Source organism: Nerophis lumbriciformis, linkage group LG13 (assembly GCF_033978685.3).
Source record: "Nerophis lumbriciformis linkage group LG13, RoL_Nlum_v2.1, whole genome shotgun sequence".
NCBI lineage: Eukaryota > Metazoa > Chordata > Actinopteri > Syngnathiformes > Syngnathidae > Nerophis > Nerophis lumbriciformis.
Window position 1 is genome coordinate 26,058,340 of NC_084560.2, and position 21,194 is coordinate 26,079,533.

At 39.4% G+C, this 21,194-nt stretch overlaps 1 protein-coding gene across 1 annotated transcript; it reads left to right on the plus strand.

Annotated features, from left to right (window-relative positions):
- The first annotated feature begins 224 nt into the window (after positions 1-224).
- Positions 225-20,954, plus strand: LOC133613981 (toll-like receptor 8). Its single transcript, XM_061971912.1, has 5 exons — positions 225-333; positions 10,278-13,324; positions 18,448-18,476; positions 20,453-20,563; positions 20,641-20,954. The coding sequence occupies exons 1-5, from the start codon at positions 331-333 to the stop codon at positions 20,670-20,672; spliced, it is 3,222 nt and encodes a 1,073-aa protein (XP_061827896.1). The 5' UTR covers positions 225-330; the 3' UTR covers positions 20,673-20,954.
- The last annotated feature ends 240 nt before the right edge of the window (positions 20,955-21,194 follow it).

Here is a 21,194-nt window from a genome sequence, read left to right on the forward strand (position 1 = left end):
AGAAAATCTCATTTCAGTAGGCCTTTAAATAACTCTTTGTCTGCTTAGATTAAAAAGGGAAAAGCTACATTGTAAATACTATGGGCACAGCTCAAATGAACATTTGTTTAACATTGTATGAAACATGGAAGTAGTGCACTTCTGCAATTCTTAATACAGGAAGCGATACTGCCTTTGCCTGCCTCTGTGGGAGTTTATAGACATAACATATTAAAGACGTTGAAGATGGAGATAAGTTGAGCAGTTGTTTTTATGTTGTTTGTCCTTTTGTTTCACTTGTGGTTATTATAAAGCATTGACGAATCCCAAGGAATCAATAAAACCTTCAGAATGGTAAGTGTCACAAATGCATAGTTTTTTTTTATATGCCTTTAAAATATAACTAATTTGTTTTTCATTTATTTTGTTCATAATATCATTTTTGATTGTTGCTTAAGGTGTAAGGCGTACTTTTGACTCTGCGATGACAACCGTGGCCTAATTTAACTTGAGTTATTATGCAATCCCAAACATACCAAACACCATTTGCACAAACTGCAAAATGTGGAAAGGGTTAATAGAGGGAGACAGACAGAGAGAGGGGGGAACAAAACAATGCTTTAATGCAAAATTGTTCATAATAGTTTTTGGTAACACTTTAGTATGGGGAACACATATTCACCATTAATTAGTTGCTTATTAACATGCAAATTAGTAACATATTGGCTCTTAATTACTCATTATTAAGTACTTATTAATGCCTTATTCTGCATGGCCTTATTATACAACCAGTAAGCCATTAACTAAGAGTCTTCCCTCAATAACCTCAGAATGATTGCTTATTAGAAACCCTAACCCTAACCCTTATATGTTCCCCTAGTGTCCAAATAACTCTAAATTAAGTCTTTGTTACTTTAATAAGCAACTAATTAATGGTGAATATGTGCCCCATACTAAAGTGTGACCTAGTTTTTGACTGGATCCCATTACTTTGTGTACTAAATGATGTGATAGTGCAGCTAACTTCGCAATACAACAAACACAATATAAATACTGTACTCCTGTCATTTGCTGGACATAGGTGGCCCTATTGAAACATTCAATTATGACTGGAAACTCTTAAAGGGGACCTATGATGATGTTCCTCCTTTCTGACTTATAAATGTTGTTACAAAGTTAGATAGTCCTTCAACAATGATAAAACGTCAACTCATTAGATTTGTGCAATTGGGAATTGTTTTGCTTTTTTTATTTATACCAGTGGATAGGGATGATGTTTGAAACCGGTTCTCCCGGTTGTTCGATAAGAAAAGAACCGATTCCATGGACTCGAACCCCTTTTTGAGAACCGGTTCCCGTTATCGAGGCCACTATAGTAAATAAAAAGAGTTGGGTCTTTATTCAAATCCCTGGGAACGAATCCCAAATGGGCAATGTTATGCCCATTTGATTGTAGACTCTTACTGACACCTTGTGGCGATGTGAAAATACTACGCGTCAATAGTTTGGGCACTTTCGGGTTGGCGACGTCAGTTCAGTTCATGAGACAATTGAGAAGTAGACAAGTTGTGTTAGCTCTTACAAGCCTTGGAAAAGATAAGTCTGTAAGTAAACTGTTTAACTTGTTTATGTAACTCAATTTTAAGGTGGAAAGTGGTTAAATTTGATACTAAGATGTTTATTGAAAAACGATTTTTGTGCACTGTTTCAATGGATGTTTTGAGGACTTAAAATGGCTGCCAGTCATGTATTTCCACCATCGAAATAGTTTCAACACTTAGAAGTATTTGTTTGATGATAGTACTGTATATTTGTGTGAAGCTAATATTTACATATTGTGTATTACATTTCAGTAGGTTAATTGAATCACATAGCTTATACATTTGTCATTGTGTGTATTTCAGTTTAAAAAAATAAAAAATAACAGTCCAGTGCAAGACAAAAGTAAAGATAGGAAAAGACAAAGCAAGATCAACAACAATAAAGAGCCTAAATGGATTAATCTGCTTTGGAACTTTATTCGACGTCTTGGATTGTTTGTTAACTGTTTGCCTGTGTGTGTAGTTAGTATGTTCCAATAGCAGCAGAAGTGCACTTTTTGGAGAGCTGTATTATTTTCAGTTTTGTGCCCAAGGCACTGATTTTATTTAACACTATATTATTATTTATACACCTATAGTGATCACAGAGACAGGTTGTTTTTGTGTTACTGTATATATTTGTTTTTCTGAAAAATCCCACTTAATATACTTTGGGTAACAACAGTCAATATTTATTTATTTTATTTTTTTAGGGGGGTAACAGTCAATACTTATTTATTTATTTTATTTTTTTCTTATAAAATAAAAGTGAGCTTTTGTTAAACCAAACATTGTGTTTTTTTCCATATACAACAACCTATCTGGATTCGATAAGAGAATCGATAAGGAATCGGTTCGATAAGAGGATTCGATAATGGGCTCGAACTCGATAATTTCTTATCAAACATCATCCCTACCAGTTTCCGTCACTAATGTACAGACAAGCCTCCTCCCTCTCTGCTGTGCCAAAATTGCTGCCTGCAGCCTCCCGTGTTATACATTCTCGTCTCATGCAACCCCCTCTCTTTTTTTTTTTTTTTTTGTCCTGTCCAGCTTCTCAGGCAAATCATATAGTTGATGTAGATGCCCATATCGGCTGTTCAGATTTACTTTACAAAAGAGACGTGTAGGATACTTCTCTTGTTGCCTTATTTGTATTTGACTTTATTAAATGTATTTATATTATCATTTGGTGCATGGGATAGAAAGAGAAAAAAAATAAGACCGAGGGGGAAATTGTGGGGACAAGAAGGGGATTAGACAGAGAGACAAAAACAACAACAGCAAACACAACAACAACAATAGAGCAACATCAGCAAATACGACATGTACAAATATGATGGTAAAAGTGATAGCAAATAAGCAGTTAGCGAAAATAAAAAATAATACAGAAATGACAATGAGCATTATTACACTACAAATGGAGCAATACAAATACCAATAGAAATAGCGCTATTGATAATGAACAATACCAATAATTTACCTCTATTATCAACAATACAGTTGTTCAAATGCAACAATACATATATGTAATGATAACTTGAGATACGAAAGAATGCAGAAAAATGGAGGGGAAGAAAGAGAATCAACCTACATTAACCTTGCAGATTGTTATAGTAACAATAGGTTAAGCTTTGTCAGTGTGTCATGTGTTATACCCAGTTTACTCTAGGGCAACAACGTTAATATATGTTTGATGAAACGTGATTATGTGCATGAGTGTACATATGCATATGTACTTGTATATGTACAGAATGTGTATATGTGTTTGTACGGCATACTTGCCAACCCTCCCGGATTTTCCGGGAGACTCCCGAAATTCAGCGCCTCTCCCGAAAACCTCCCGGGACAAATTTTCTCCCGAAAATCTCCCGAAATTCAGGCGGAGCTGGAGGCCATGCCCCCTCCACCTCCATGCGGACCTGAGTCCGCTTTTCCACATTATAAACAGCGTGCCTGCCCAATCACGTTATAACTGTAGAATGATCGAGGGCGAGTTCTTGGTTTCTTATGTGGGTTTACTGTTAGGCAGTTTCATTAACGTCCTCCCAGCGCGGTAACAACACACACCAACAGCAGTCACGTTTTTGTCTACCGTAAAGCAGTTCGTCTGCCGTAAACAGCAATGTTGTGACACCCTTAAACAGGACAATACTGCCATCTATAATATCAATAACATCTAGGGCTTTTAGAGAGTGCAGTGCACAACTGCGCACACAACAAGGAGACGAAGCAGAAGAACGAGGAAGATACAGCCGTGGCGACGCCGACGACGAGTAAGATGAAGAAATACGCTTTGTTGCACCTTTCCTGCTTCCTGCTCCCAGAAGAGCGCAGGGGAGACACTTCTCCAGGGCCGATGTATGCTCGGGGCAACACCCTTCACTTTATCTGGCAGTGGGTCTCCACAGCGGACGACTTTAGGGTGAATGATGAGTCCGGCGATTAGTTGCAAATCTTGCTTTATTGATTGCAAGCTCAACTCCTGAAAAACCACCCCACACCATAATTCCTCCTCCACCAAATTTCACATTCGGCCCAATGCAGTCTGAAATGTACCGTTCTCCTGGCAACCTCCAAACCCAGAACATTTAGGAGCGAGGAAATTTCACGACTGGATTTGTTGCACAGGTGGCATCCTATGACAGTTCCATGCTGGAAATCACTGAGAGCGGCCCATTCTTTCACAAATGTTTGTAGAAACAGTCTCCATGACTAAGTGCTTGATTTTATACACCTGTGGCCGGGCCAAGTGATTAGGATACCTGATTCTCATCATTTGGATGGGTGGCCAAATACTTTTGGCAATATAGTGTAGGTTTAGTATACTTCTATCACCTCATCCTGCTTCTTAATTGTTGGACTGTGTGTGAATGCATGAATGCGAGCTTTGAAGATGTTAGAATGTCTGTGTTGAGTGAAGAGTGAAGTGTTCCATGCTGGGTTTGCCTATGAGAAAGAATGAACCATTTTGCATGTTGGCAAGGGGGTATAAGTTGTAAATTGTGTTACACATTCCTAATTTGATTTAAACAACCTTATTATTGAAATTTGACAGCAAAATGTATTTTATCTGAATCTTTGATGTCATATTTTATTACTGACTAATTTAAAATAAAGAAGTATATATATATATATATATATGTATACTCTCTCTATATATATGTGTATATATATATATATATACACACATTTATATATATTTATGTGTGTATATATATATATATACACACATATATATATATATATATATATATATATATATATATATATATATATATATATATATATATATATATATATACATATGTCTTAATAAGGTTATCCAAAAAATAGTGCTCGATACCGTAGTAGAGCGCAATATATGTATGTGTGGGAAAAAAATCACAAGACTATTTCATCTCTACAGGCCTGTTTCATGAGGGGGGGTACCCTCAATCATCAGGAGATTTTAATGGGAGCATTCGCATACCATGGTTTATATAGGGCACAGAGTGGGTGGGTACAGGCTGGCCTAGGGGCGTGGTGATTGGCTCATGTGTTACCTAGGAGGTGTTTCCGTCTATGGCGGCATGTTGTTACAATTTCGCTGCGCTTGTTGAGGGATGACAGGTCTGGACGGTAAATAATAAACAGTTTCTCTTTCAAGCATAGGTTGCATCTTTTATTACCACTATTGTAAGGTGTGCTGGATGCAAGAATTTGCCATGTTATTGAATATTCAACATTATTGTCTTTGAGGTCCCAAATGTGTTTGCTGAGTTCTGTGGTATTTCGCAGGTTTTTGTTCCTGAAAGAAGCCTTGTGATTGTTCCATCTGGTTTTGAATTCGTCACTTTCAACCTGAGAAATAACAGCTACCAACCATTCACGAAACCCAACACAACACTCCAATACGTGCACCATGACAGCAACCACCCACCCACCACCACGAAAAGAATACCTACCGGAATCAATAAAAGGCTATCGATGCTGTCATCTAGCAAAGCTGAATTTGACCAAGCAACCCCCCCGTACCAAAAAGCCCTTGATGAAAGCGGATACAATTTCACCCTCACCTATGAACCCACGCCAGGAAACCAGCCAAAAAAGAACAGAAAACGAAACGACATCATCTGGTACAACCCCCCATACAGCAAAAACGTCTCAACGAACATTGGACACAAATTCCTCAATCTGATTGACAAACACTTTCCCAAAGACAACACCCTAAGAAAAGTATTCAACAAGAACAACATTAAATTGAGCTACAGCTGCATGAACAATATACGACAAATCATCTCAAACCACAACAAAACAATTGCAAATGAGCCGTCGACCCCCAGACAGAGCGACTCCAAAACCAACAAAGGATGTAACTGTCGAAAGAAACCTGATTGCCCTCTCAACGGGGGGTGCTTACAAACATCAGTTGTCTACCAATCTAAGGTAATACGCAAGGACATTAACACATCCGACACATATGTAGGATTAACCGAGGGAGAATTCAAAACCAGATGGAACAATCACAAGGCTTCTTTCAGGAACAAAAACCTGCGAAATACCACAGAACTCAGCAAACACATTTGGGACCTCAAAGACAATAATGTTGAATATTCAATAACATGGCAAATTCTTGCATCCAGCACACCTTACAATAGTGGTAATAAAAGATGCAACCTATGCTTGAAAGAGAAACTGTTTATTATTTACCGTCCAGACCTGTCATCCCTCAACAAGCGCAGCGAAATTGTAACAACATGCCGCCATAGACGGAAACACCTCCTAGGTAACACATGAGCCAATCACCACGCCCCTAGGCCAGCCTGTACCCACCCACTCTGTGCCCTATATAAACCATGGTATGCGAATGCTCCCATTAAAATCTCCTGATGATTGAGGGTACCCCCCCTCATGAAACAGGCCTGTAGAGATGAAATAGTCTTGTGATTTTTTTCCCACACATACATATATATATATATATATATATATATATATATATATATATATATATATATATATATATATATATACAGTATATATATGGGTTGATAGGCAACGGTGTGAGTGTGAATGTTGTCTGTCTATCTGTGTTGGTCCTGCGATGAGGTCGCTCGCGACTCGTCTAGGGACCAGTGGTAAAAAATGGATGGCTGGATGCCATGATCATGGGGCCCCCTAGTGGTTGAGACCCTAAACAACTGCATAGAGTGTTTATGTGATGGGATGACCCTAGAATTAAGTAATATGTTCATCTAATTAAGACATGCGCACAATAACACCGACATGTGACGTGCACTGAGATAAATGCTGGTAAAAGCAGCTTTCTTTGATACCTAATGTTATGACCGGTGAATCTATATTCTGTTTGCGAAGTTTATTTTTGACAGTATCTGAAAAAAAAATGTATTAATGTTGTTTGTCTTCAAAAAAATAATTATGACACCTCGACACACATACACGGAAAGCTGGTTATAAATGTGACTGTGAAACAAAATTTACGCCAAATTTACACCAAAGCATATCCAATACATACAGTAATAATAAGACCTAAAGGAAGTGTGTTAAATGTAGATCAGAATCATCATAGGTGCCTTTTAAGGTCCGATGTCTTTCAAGTTTCAAGTTTATTCACAATACCATATTACGATTACAACAGTAGTGAATATCCATTTAAAGATGGTGGTAAGTGAAAGGGTCCCCCAGATAAGCTAGAAGAAGCTTTTGACAGGGGGTCCAGAGATCAGTATGTGCATGGAATGCTGAAACATGGTGGCAAGCACAAAAACGCGATATGATAAACACAAAATAGGAGCACAAAAGCAAACATACACATACATACATACATTCAACCACGCACAACCCAAAAGTAGTCTACCCCGAAGCCACATGTGACAATGCTAATCCTCTCAAGGAGCACTAGCCATTCACATGAGGCATTAGAGATAGGTGGTTAGTAAGTATGATTTCAGTTTCTTTTTGAAGTTGGAGAATGAATACAGCATCCTGAGGCTCTCATCAAGCCGGTTCCATATCTTTTGGTCATACAACACTTCGAGCAGTACAAGCCAGTAGATGATGTCTACCTGATATCAGGTCAAAGTTACGAGTGTTGTGGGCATGCCGGGCACGATAGATAGGAACCAAGCTTACAGAGCCTGAGATTCAGCCTGTGGATGACTTGATAGGTTAGACGAGCATCCATCCATCCATCCATTTTCTACCGCTTATTCCCTTTTGGGGTCGCGGGGGGCGCTGGAGCCTATCTCAGCTACAATCGGGCGGAAGGCGGTGTACACCATGGACAAGTCGCTACCTCATCGCAGGGCCAACACAGATAGACAGACAACATTCACACTCACATCCACACACTAGGGCCAATTTAGTGTTGTCAATCAACTTGTGATAAATATTGAACTCTGTCAGTCTTAAGAGATGATAATTATGGAATAGATGTCGAGTTGGGGCATTAAACTTGGACCATGACAGGGCCCGTATGATTTTTTGCATGGATTCTAATTTGTGAAGGTTGCTAGGGAAGGTGTTACACCAGATGACATTACAGTAGTTTAGATGTGGTTCAAAGAGAGTTTTGTATAGAGTAAGTAGAGCATAAAGAGGAAGGTAATGACGAAGGTGAAAGAACAGGCCAACATTTGGATAATTTGTTTAGCAGATGGCTAATGTGACAAAACCCAAAACCAGTGAAGTTGGCACATCGTGTAATTTGTAAATAAAAACAGAATACAATGATTTGCAAAACCTTTTCAACTTATATTCAATTGAATAGACTGCAAAGACAAGAAATTTAATGTTCGAACTGAGAAACTTATTTTTTGTTTTTTGCAAATAATCATTACTTTAAAATTGAATGGCAGCAACACATTGCAAAAAAGTTGGCACAGGGGCATTTTTACTAATGCGTTACATGGCCTTTCCTTTTAACAACACTCAGTTAACGTTTGGGAACTGAGGAGACCAATTTTTTCAGCTTTTCAGGTAGAATTATTTCCCATTCTTGCTTGATGTACAACTGTGTGAAAATAATTGGTACTTTAACTTTTTTTTAACTTTAAGTTGTTCAACAGTCCGTTGTCATATTTTAGGCTTCAGAATGCGCCACACATTTTCAATGGGAGACAGGTCTGTACTACAGACAAGCCAGTCTAGTACCCGCACTCTTTTACTATGAAGCTACACTGTTGTAACACGTGGCTTGGCATTGTCTTGCTGAAATAAGCAGGGGCGTCCATGATAACGTTGCTTGGATGGCAACATATGTTGCTCCAAAACCTGTATGTACCTTTCAGCAATAATGGTGAATCCACAGATGTGTAAGTTACCCATGCCTTGGGCACTAATACACCCCCATACCATCACAGATGCTGGCTTTTCAACTTTGCGCCTATAACAATCCGGATGGTTCTTTTCCTCTTTGGTCCGGAAGACACAACCTCCACAGTTTCCAAAAACAGTTTGAAATGTGGACTCGACAGAACCCTTTTCCACTTTGCATCAGTCCATCTTAGATGAGCTTTGGCCCAGCGGAGCCGGCAGCGTTTCTGGGTGTTGTTGATAAATGGCTTTCGCTTTGCATAGTAGAGTTATAACTTGCACTTACAGAAGTAGCGACAAACTGTAGTTACTGACAGTGGTTTTCTGAAGTATTCCTGAGCCCATGTGGTGATATCCTTTACACACTGATGTCTGTTTTTGATGCGGTACCGTCTGAGGGATCCAAGGTCACGGACAGTCAATGTTACGTGAAGTAATTTCTCCAGATTCTCCAAACCTTTTGATAGCATTACAGACCTTAGATAGTGAAATCTCTAAATTCCTTGCAATAGCTCATTGAGAAATGTTGTTCTTAAACTGTTCGACAATTTTGTCACGCATTTGTTCACAAAGTGGTGACCCTCGCCTCATCCTTGTTTGTGAATGACTGAGCATTTCATGGAAGCTGCTTTTATACCCAATCATGGCACCCACCTGTTCCCAATTAGCCTGTTCACCTGTGGGATTTTCCAAATAAGTGTTTGATGAGCATTCCTCAACTTTCTTAGTCTTTTTTGCCACTTGTGACAGCTTTTTTGAAGCATGTTGCAGGCATCAAATTCCAAATGAGCCAATATTTGCAAAAAATAACAAAGTTTTCCAGTTCGAACGTAAAGTATCTTGTCTTTGCAGTCTATCCATCCATCCATCCATCCATCCATTTTCTACCGCTTATTCCCTTTGGGGTCGCGGGGGGCGCTGGAGCCTATCTCAGCTACAATCGGGCGGAAGGCAGGGTACACCCTGGACAAGTCGCCCCCTCATCGGAGGGCCTCTTTGCAGTCTATTCAATTGAATATAGGTTGAAAAGGATTTGCAAATCATTGTATTCTGTTTTTATGTACAATTTACACAACGTGCCAACTTCACTGGTTTTGGGGTTTGTATATCATATACAGTGTGTGTGTGTGTGTGTGTGTGTGTGTGTGTGTGTGTGTGTGTGTGTGTGTGTGCGTGTGCGTGTGCTTGTTGTTTAAAAAACATTTCAGGACATGCTGATGCAAATGCCCTAAAGACACAGTTAAGTAAAGACATAGTTTAAAGTGTGCTAAAAAAAAATGTTAATGGTACATTTCCAATACAGTTTTACAGAAAGTCTTTAAGATGGTAACAGTCTGAGCTTTGAATAAATTCCCAAGTTTTACAAAGTTATACCTTGCTGACTTATTTTTTGTTCATCTACAGACTCCTATGTGTTGGATGCAATTGCTGCTGCTTTGCATGTGTTGCTGGCCTGCTGCGACTAAACCCAAATGGATGCGTCCCCAGTTCCCTTGTGATGTCACGGCCAAGACTATCTCAGAGGTTATGTTTGACTGCAAAGGGCGTAAACTGAAGGATATACCAGAAGGGATAACAAGTAATGCAACAGCGCTGAACTTATCGGAAAATAACATCAATCATATCGGTCTTAATTCTTTTTCTAACCTAATGAATCTCACCCTACTCGACCTGAGCTTTGCAAACAACAAACAGTTAGTGAATATTGACCACGATACTTTCAAAAAACTGACCAAGCTGCAAACATTGTATCTGAGCTTCAACCGCCTGAATGCAATACCTGCCAAGCTCCCGCCTAGTTTGACATTCCTTGAGATACACAATAACAATATTACATCCCTGGATAAGAGCAGCTTTAATGGATTGATGAACATGACAACACTATGGCTATACAAAAACTGCTTCTACTGGAACCCATGTGGGAGGTATATGAACATTGCAGATGGCAGTTTAGCAGTGATGACCCAACTTCAGTGTTTGGACTTGTCCTTTAACAACCTAACCAAAGTCCCCAAAGGATTGCCCTTGTCGTTGCAACATCTAAATCTGGCGGCCAATCAAATCGAGTACATATCGGAAAAGGATTTCCGTGGCATGAACCAACTGAAAGTCCTGAAAATACACGGGAATTGTCCAAGATGTCAAAATGCTCCTTATCCGTGTGTTCCCTGCAAAAACGGCGCACTTGCCATCGACCAAAACGCATTCGATGATTTAACAGATCTTGAAACACTCCACTTGGGAGGAAACTCGATGACATACATGGATCCACGCTGGTTCCTGAACCTAAAGAAACTCAAAGAACTGTATGTCGCGTTTAATTTCTTACATGCCACAATATCTGGGGAGGCTACATTTCTGTCATACCTTCCAAAACTTGAAAAAATTGATCTGTCATTCAACTTTGACATGAAGTCCTACCCCTCAAAACTGAATCTATCCAAGAATTTTACACGTCTAGAGGCGCTTAAAACTTTGCATTTGGAGGGGTTGGTCTTCCAGGAAATAGGAGCCGACACACTCAGACCTCTATACGAGCTCAAAAACTTGTCGACACTGAACTTAGGAACAAACTTTGTCTTGCAGCTAGACTGTGCCATATTAAGCAAACTATCACACTTGAGGCTGATATACCTAGCAGAAAACCGTCTCTATCCAAATTCGGTGAAAACTCTGGTGTATTCAAGCGATGGATACAACGAGAGGCAGGACTTTACGGTTTCAACATTAGCAATACGTCATCCACAGGAGTTTGAGATCACACATAGCTTAATCAAACAGGAGTGTTTCGACTCCGGGCCAGTGCTAAGCCTCGCCTCGAATAATCTGTTCTTCATTTCACCACAGCAGTTCATTGGTTACAGCAATATCACATGTCTCAACCTCTCGAAGAACGGATTTTCAGCAGCGCTGAATGGCACAGAGTTCTCCTCCATCACTACGCTGACATATCTAGACCTGTCCTTCAATAAGATTGATTTAGTCTACGACTACGCCTTCAGTGAACTAAAGAACCTCCAAGTACTGGACATCAGTCACAATTCTCACTACTTCCAGGCCTTTGGCATCACACACAACTTACACTTCATAAAAAACCTGCCTGTCCTGAGGGTGCTGAATATGAGTCATAACTCTATTTCCACATTGACAACAAAACATATGCACAGCAAATCATTAACAGAGCTACAATTCAGACACAACTATTTAGGGACTCTTTGGAAAGACGCCTCATATCTTAAACTTTTCACCAATCTCACTAATTTGACCATATTAGACATTTCTGAAAACAACATCAAGAACTTACCCGACGAAGTTTATCAGTTCTTGCCACGAAACCTTACAACACTACGTATTAGTAAAAATGTTCTCAAGCATTTCAAATGGGACGAGCTAAGTTATTTCCCTAAACTTCATACTCTGGACCTGAGCCACAATTCCATATCTGATGTGATAGGCATAGACTCCAATGCCACCAACAATTTGACCGACCTTGACTTGAGTAACAATGACATTTTCCATTTGGATGACGGGTTTTTGAGAGGCGCAAAAAGCCTTAGGACTCTTTCACTTAGCCACAACAAACTTAACCTAATCAATCAATCAACATTCCAGCACAGACCTGAAATATTGTTACTGCATGGTAACCCGTTTCAGTGTACCTGTGACATGCTAGATTTTATTCTGTGGATTGAAAACAGTGGTGTGCACATCCCAGGACTGTTTGCTCATGTGACATGTGAAGGACCACAAAAACAGAAGGATCATCCACTCATCCTCTTCGATATTAACCAGTGTGTAAATGACAGTCTGGCGTTCTTGCTCTACACAGTCACTTTTTCCTTCATTATTGTTTTTATGGTTGTGGTGACGGTTTCCCACTTGTTTTACTGGGACGCTTCCTACATCCTACACTATTTGAAAGCAAAAATGATAGGGTACCACTCTTTGAACTCGTGCTGTGGCATTTATGAAGTCTTTGTGATTTACGACACCAAAGACCCACACGTTTCCGAGTGGGTGATGAAGAATCTGCGTGTGAAGCTGGAGGAGGAGGGGGAAATACGTCTCCCTCTGTGTCTTGAGCAGAGGGACTGGATTCCTGGAGTCCCCCTAATGGACAACCTAATTCAGAGCATCCGAAACAGCCGCAAGACAATGTTTGTTCTCACAGAGGGGTCTGTCAAGACAGGCATGTTCAGGCTGGCCATGTACCTAGCACATCAACGATTGCTCGATGAAAACATAGACGTTATTGTGCTGCTCATGCTGGAGCCCGTGCTCCAGCACTCCCACTTCCTGCGTCTCCGTCAGAGACTGTGCGGGAAAAGTGTGGTGGAGTGGCCCAAAACAGCGGCCGCCGAGCCTTGGTTTTGGCAAAACCTGCGGAATGTCATCCGAGTAGACAATCAGGTCATGTACAACAAGACCTACTCCATGTACTTTAACAGTAGGTGATGACCGTTAATATTTTGTTTGAGATGACAGCGAAGGAATGATATTTGGCCATTGTCACACATGTTTAGCATTTGTATTGTTTTTGTTTTGTTTTACAATGACAACTAAATACAAGAATTGTAGGAAAACATATGTAAAATGTGTGCTTTTGTCTACATGACTGCATACCATTTAAGGTCGTAAACCCAACTGAATAGATTTTTGCTGATGATGGTCGTGTTTTTCACCCAATCTTGCTCAGATTTTACAAACATGTGAAGTTCCCTAAATGTGTGTGCCAAATATTGTGGAGACTCGGCTAAATGCCTAAAAGTTACAGTCGGTGTTTTGTTAAGTGCATTGAGCTCTTGTTTTCATGTGGGGTTTTTTGCCTTTTGGTTCGGGACCCATTGGGACTGTCTGACAAGGGGTGGCACTTTCGTGACTTCTGCGGTGCTTTTTTTGTGAACTTCTGGATCTGCCTCCCGGCCATGGAGACCAGCTGCTGGGTCTCTGCCACACCAGAGTCCGTTTGGAGAGACTGGAGGAGATGCGGATGAAGACACAGGGCTGCGGAGCTGGAGCTGAGCGCCGGGACGGACAAGTTTCACAGTGTCTTGGCTGAATGAGCAGGTGTCGGACACCTCGGTCTCCTTGGACGCATCCTCACTCATCCATGCGGACTGGACACTGGCTGAGAGTTGGTGGGTGGCCGAGGGTGGAGTCGGCTCTCTTGGTTGCTTTGTTGGGTCTGCTCCTGTCTCTGGCCATGCTCAACCCACCCCAGCAGACGATGGCGTGGAACACCACAGAGGCCACCACAGTGGATATATTTTTTTGTTTTTTTTATTGTTTTACTTTTGTGACTGTGTGTAGAAGTGGCTGGTTGCATCAGCTCTGCTCTTTTAATGTATTTGAATGTCCTTTGTGTTCTTTGATGAATTCCCTCTTACACACATGTTTATGGTGTGCTATGGATATGAGGTTTTATTTTTCCTTGGCCTCAGTCTGGACCCCCTCTCCAGGGGCCAAGGCTTAGACTGAATTGCCCCCCCAGAACCGTCAGCGATACTGTTCTGTGTCCCTGTAATGTTCATCTGCTCTTGAATGGTATTGTGCTGAAAATCTTAATTTCCCATCGGGGATTATTAAAGTATTTCTGATTCTGATTCTGGTATCAAGTCATATAATCCACAAAGGTTGAATGGAGTCAACTCTGAAACATCTTCAACAAGGAAAAAAGTTGCCTTCATTCAACCCTGTGTGGATAATATAAAACTAATTTCACACATATAAAAAAAACAAAAAAAATAAGGTGTAAGGACCAGCCCTGCAAGGGGTCCTTTTTTGGGGGGGGTTCAGGAAGTTGGCAACTATGTGTCATAAGAACAATATTTACAGCATAAACACTTTAAACCTCAGACGTAAAAGGCACAGAGAGTGTATATAAATAAATCTAAATATTTTAATAACAAGACAGCAGAAAATAAAAATAACCTTGAAAGCCAAACGGTCTTTGATGTTGAAAACGCTGGCATTACTTTATTTGTCCGCATAGTGTCACTACCATAGGCGCCAATCCCAATGCCGATGGCAACTTTTGATCTTTAAAATAATTTTTAATAACTCAATTTTGTTGTTGTTAATTTTGTGGTGAGTTTGGTCAGTTTTACATAATTAGAAAGTTACAATTCATATAATCTAGAGATGTCCGATAATATCGGCAGCCGATAAATGCTTTAAAATGTGATATCGGAAATTATCGGTATCGGTTTCGAAAAAAGTAAAATGTATGACTTTTTAAAACGCCGCTGTACGGAGTGGTACACGGACGTAGGAAGAAGTACCGAGCACCAATAAACCTTAAAGGCACTGCCTTTGCGTGCCGGCCCAGTCACATTATATCTAAGGCTTTTCACACACACAAGTGAATGCCACGCATATTTGGTCAACAGCCATACAGGTCACACTGAGGGTGGCCGTATATAAACTTTAACACTGTTACAAATATGCGCCACACTGTGAACCCACACCAAACAAGAATGACAAACACATTTCGGGAGAACATCCACACCGTAACACAACATAAACACAACAGTACAAATACCCAGAACCCCTTGCAGCACTAACTCTTCCGGTACGCTACAATATACACCCCCCCTCTACCCCCTGCCCCCTACCCCCCACCTCAACCCCGCCCACCTCAACCTCCTCATGCTCTCCCTGAGAGAGTATGTCCCAAATTCCAAGCTGCTGTTTTGAGGCATGTTAAAAAAAATAATGCACTTTGTGACTTTAATAATAAATATGGCAGTGCCATGTTCGCATTTTTTTTCATAACTTGAGTTGATTTATTTTGGAAAACCTTGTTACATTGTTTAATGCATCCAGCGGGGCATCACAACAAAATTAGGCATAATAATGTGTTAATTCCACGACTGTATGCATCGGTATCGGTTGATATCGGAATCTGTAATTAAGAGTTGGACAATATCGGAATATCGGATATCGGCAAGAAAGCCATTATCGGACATCTCTAATACAATCTATAATTAATAAAGCCTAACCAAGATTTCACTATGCCCGATAGTAAACTAATGACATAATTATCTTGCCTTCGAACACACTACACAACGAAGGGCATACTCACTCAACAACCATACATAATGGTGGCAGTATGAACAACACCAACACTGTCATAACCATGTGCCATATAGTGGAACAACAATAAACAACAACGACAAACACCTTTTGGAAGAATATTTGCACCGCAACACAACATAAACACTACAGAACAAATTCCCAGAATACCCTGCAGCACCAACTCTTCCGGGACGCTACAATATAAACAAACGCCATTGGTGGATCTACACCTGACATCCACTGTAATGATACCACATACAATTGCGTATCTAGTTGACTACTATGATTACATCGATATTTTTTTAACATCACAAAATCCATTCATCCATCCATTTCCTATTGCTTGTCCCTTATGGGGTCGCGGGGGGTGCTGGAGCCTATCCCAGCTCCACATGGGCGAAATCTTCTTTCGTTTTTTTTTTAAATTTATATTATGTTTATAAACTCAGGAAATATGTCCCTGGACACATGAGGACTTCGAATATGACCAATGTATGATCCTGTAACGACTTGGTATCGGATTGATACCCAAATTTGTGATATCATCCAGAACTAATGTAAAGTATCAAACAACAGAAGAATAAGTGATTATTACATGTTAACAGAAGTGTATATAGAACATGTTAAAAGACAAAGTAAGCAGATATTAACAGAAAATGAACAATGAGATTAATAATTCATTTTCTACCACTTGTACTTAATAATTTTGACAAAATAATAGAATGATAAATGACACGATATGTTACTGCATATGTCAGCAGACTAAATTAAGAGCCTTTGTTTGTTTACTTACTACTAAAAGACAAGTTGTCTTGTATGTTCACTATTTTATTTAAGGACAAAATTGCAATAAGAAACATATGGTCACTACTGATGTATTTGGATTTCCACTGGGACGCTGCAAGCTAGTGTGAGAAAAGGTAATCAGCAGCCATGCTAGTCACATTACAATAAAAAATAAATAAACCACATTAAACCAATTAAACTGTCACTGTATCAAAATGATGTTTTGTGTCATAAGTTACCTTACCTCGCCAAACTTGCGCTGAGTTTTCTTCTTCTATTGTCTATTGACGATTGGCAAGCAATCAATTCATTTAACGGGGGTTGAAATTGGGGTTTTTTTAGTACGTCATTAAAAAAGTTAAAATGGTTTGAATTATAAAACATATTGACCTAAGTTAAATAAAAATAAGCGTTTTTTGTTTTTTTTTAATGTTAGTCGTGACGTCTATTGTTTATTGACGATTGGCCAGCAACTTATTTTTGGTGTTCATTACCGCCATCTTCTGGAATGGAGTGTGGCTCCAGACGCCACCCTTGTCTAAATTATTCCATTTAACGAAGTATTTCCTAAAATGTATCTAATTCTCTTTGTGATAACAAAATATCCTCTATTGCAATACCAATCTTCTCTGCCTCTAATGTCTTTTATGATTTTTTTATTATTTATTAAGGATCCCCATTAGCTGGTTGCCTCAACAACCCACTAGTCTTCCTGGGGTCCACAATTCAATACAATTACAAATAAAAGCATATAATTATAACTACACAATACAGAAAAAAATAAAAAATAAAAGCATCAATAAAAAAACAAGCAAAAAATGTACAGTCACAGAATAATAATTACCATATAAAAATAACTACACAATATAAAACCAAACAAATCATCAACGAGCAAACCAATTAAAAGACTCAGATAAAATATTACTTTCTATTTAAAAACCTGTTTACTTTCAATGCCGGTGAGAATTTGAGGCAGGTTATTCCAGAGCGATAAAGATCTATAAATAAAAGATTTCCGCAAAGCATTCTTCCTGGGACGAGGGAGTACAAAATGCCCCTCACTGGACGCCCTGGTATTATGATTATGTATAGTGCTACTGTGAACTACTGTATTTGGGCCATGAGAAAAGCAGGAGTTTTACTACCGGTTACTGATTTGAACAATATAGCTGACAACCTGTTCTGCACTGTCAGCCAGGAAAGAGAAGCATGCATTATGTTCACATTGGTTCTTAGCGAACAACCAAGAACCAGCCTTGCTTCCCTATTCTGGACAATCTGAAGCTTACTGATCTCACCACTTGCAGCAGACGCCCAGATGACACAGGACTAAACTCTTAACAATCTGACAAAGAAGAGGTGGATCAACAAAAGCAGCACATTTCTTGGAAACACCAACAGCCCTTCCCATCTTTGTAACTATATCACTGATATGATTTGACCAGGATAGAGTGCAGTCCAGCATCACTCCAGGGAGCTTGGCACTTCTGACCTGTTGAACTGTTGAAATACATAGTCTCAGATCCAACTTTGGGTCACAAGATAACCCTTGCTGAGTCCCCAATATAATACTTTTTGTTTTTGAGATGTTAAGGACAAGTCTGTTACATACTGTCCAGTCATGCACAGTTTTTAGTTCCTCACTCAATACTAAATTAAATACACTGCATGATGGTGCAGCATGATAAAAGGTTGCATCATCAGCATAAAGAACCAATCTTGCACACCCAGTAGCCCAAGGTAAGTCATTGGTGAATATAGAAAAAAGTAAAGGTCCCAGGCAACTTCCCTGATGAACACCACAATCCAAACTTCTGCTATCAGACAAGCTGCCATTAAGATACACCTGTTGTGATCTTGAGGACAAATAACGCTGTATTCACATTAAAGCCGAAGTATTAAAACCATAACATTTAAGTTTCTCAATTAAAAGAGAGTGGTCAATCACGTCAAATGCAGCACTAAAATCTAACAGCACAGCTCCAACCAACATAGAATTATCTATAGCAGGGGTCGGGAACCTTTTTGGCTGAGAGAGCCATAAAAGTCAAATATTTTAAAATATATTTACGTGAGAGCCATATAATATTTTTTAACCCTGAATACAACTAAATGCGTGCATTTTTAAGTAAGACCAACATTTTTAGAGTATAATAAGTCTCTTATTCTTTTTAATAACATTGCTATTCTGAAGCTAACCAATAATAAATAAAATACTTCTTACCATTAATGCGACTTCTTGAACAGGTGTGGTAGAAAACGGATGGATGGATGAAAATGCATGAGAATGTTTTATATTTTGTAGGTTATTTTTAACACTGTGATTACCAGCGGAATTATTCATTACTTATCACGTTAAGCAATGTCAGCTAAGATTTATCTGAGGGCCAGATGCAGTCATCAAAAGAGCCACATCTGGCTCTAGAGCCATAGGTTCCCTACCCCTGATCTGTAGCATTAAGCCAATCGTCGGTCATTTGTATAAGAGCAGTGGACGTAGAGTGGCCCGTTCTCTATGCATGTTGAGAATCAGTTGCTAGCCCATTTGATTGAAATTAAGTAAGTCTTTTTCATTTCTGTCTAATGTCGTCCATCAACTGGAGTCAAATTAACTTCCCGTACGAGTCGGAAATATATCTCATACCTAGTATTTAACGTGGGTTGAAATAGTTTTTTTTTCTAGGTCATTAAAAAGGTTAAAATGGTTTGAATTATAAAACATATTGACTTAATTTAAATAAAAAATAAAAAAAAACGTTTTTTAAAAGGTTAGTCATGACGTCTATTGTTTATTGACGATTGGCCAGCAACTTTTTTTTTTGGTGTGCATTACCGCCATCTTCTGGAATGGAGTGTGGCTTCAGACGCCACCCTGGTCTAAATTACTCCATTTAACGCAGTCTTTCCTAAAAATGTATCTAATGCTCTTTGTGATAACAAAATATTCTCTATTGCAATACCAATCTTCTTTGCCTCTAATGTCTTTTTCATTTCTGTCTAATGTCGTCCATCAACAGGAGACATATTAACTTCCGGTTCGAGTCGGAAATATCTCATACCTCGTATTTAACAGGGGTTTAATTTTTTTTTTCCAGGTCATTAAAAATGTTAAAAATGGTTTGAATTATAAAACATATTAAAATAAGTTAAATTAAAAAAACATGTTTTTAAAAGGTTAGTCATGACGTCACTGCTCATTTACATACCAAGCCTTATTTAAACCGGACTCGCGGAAGTACACGTCACTCTGCTACCCACTACGCCTTGTGTCCTACATCGCTGCTTAACTTCAACCTGGTAAGTCCTTGTTTTCGGTATTAATCTGTTAAAAAAAAAAAAAAAATGTGCTGAGTTGGCTTCATTTTGTTTGCTCTCGCTTTAAAATTGCTGCAGCGATTGTTAATGTTAACCCCCTCAAACCCCTAAAAATGAGGGCTTTCTGATAGCTACATGCTTGACAGGGTCTTTATAATAGTCATTGGCGTTTTATCTGTTTTACTATCGGACTGTGAAGGTGTTGCTTTAATGCTCCGCATCAAAGGGCGTTGGTCCTGCATGCATGCACATCTTCAACTCTGCCATCATGCTGTGTGCTTTCTGCACGCCTTCCTTTTGTTGCAATGCACTGTTAGTTAGCTGCATGTTGCTAAACTGCTATGTTGCATTCCATTTATTTTTTTAAACCAAATGCTTCATTTCTTTTTCTTTTTTTTTAGTCTCTGCAAGCATGTCTGACAAACCCGACATCACAGAAGTCACAACCTTTGACAAGTCCAAGCTGAAGAAGACTGAGACCACTGAGAAAAACCCACTGCCCACCAAAGAAAGTAAGATTTTCACTCCCATTGGCTTTTATTTGAAGTGCATCTCCTTTTTAAAAAAACACAAATGTCTTGTCTTGCAGTCATCGAGCAGGAAAAAGCAGAGTCTTCATGAAAACCGACCCACAATGTGCTGCAAGCCTCCCTTTTTTTTGTCAACTGAATATCACTGCATTTACCTTTTTTTGGGGGAGGGTGTAGTAAAGAATGGCTTGCACACGGCAGGTTCATTGGGTTTCTTGGGCGTTTCATCTCCGGTGGGAGGAGTGGGTGAGGCCACACTTCATGATATGCAGCCCCCCACACTAGTCTACCTGCAACATCCTCAGTTTGTCTTTGTAAATCTGGAATGCACATGGTTGTTTAATATGCAAAATAATAAAAACCTGTAAATGGCTTTTTGCAGTATTCTTGGATTCTTTAACGCAGTGTTTTTAAACAGTGAGCTACAATCTGGTGAGATTATGTAATTTCACCAAATTGGGTTAAAATAATTTTTCCAAAACCAGTAATTGTAATCCGCAAACGTGCTGTCTAGAGCTCGGCAGAGTAACCTGTGTTATACTCTTCCTTATTAGGTAGAAGCCGGTAGCTAATTGCTTTGTAGATGTCGGGAACAGGTTGTGTGAGACGACGA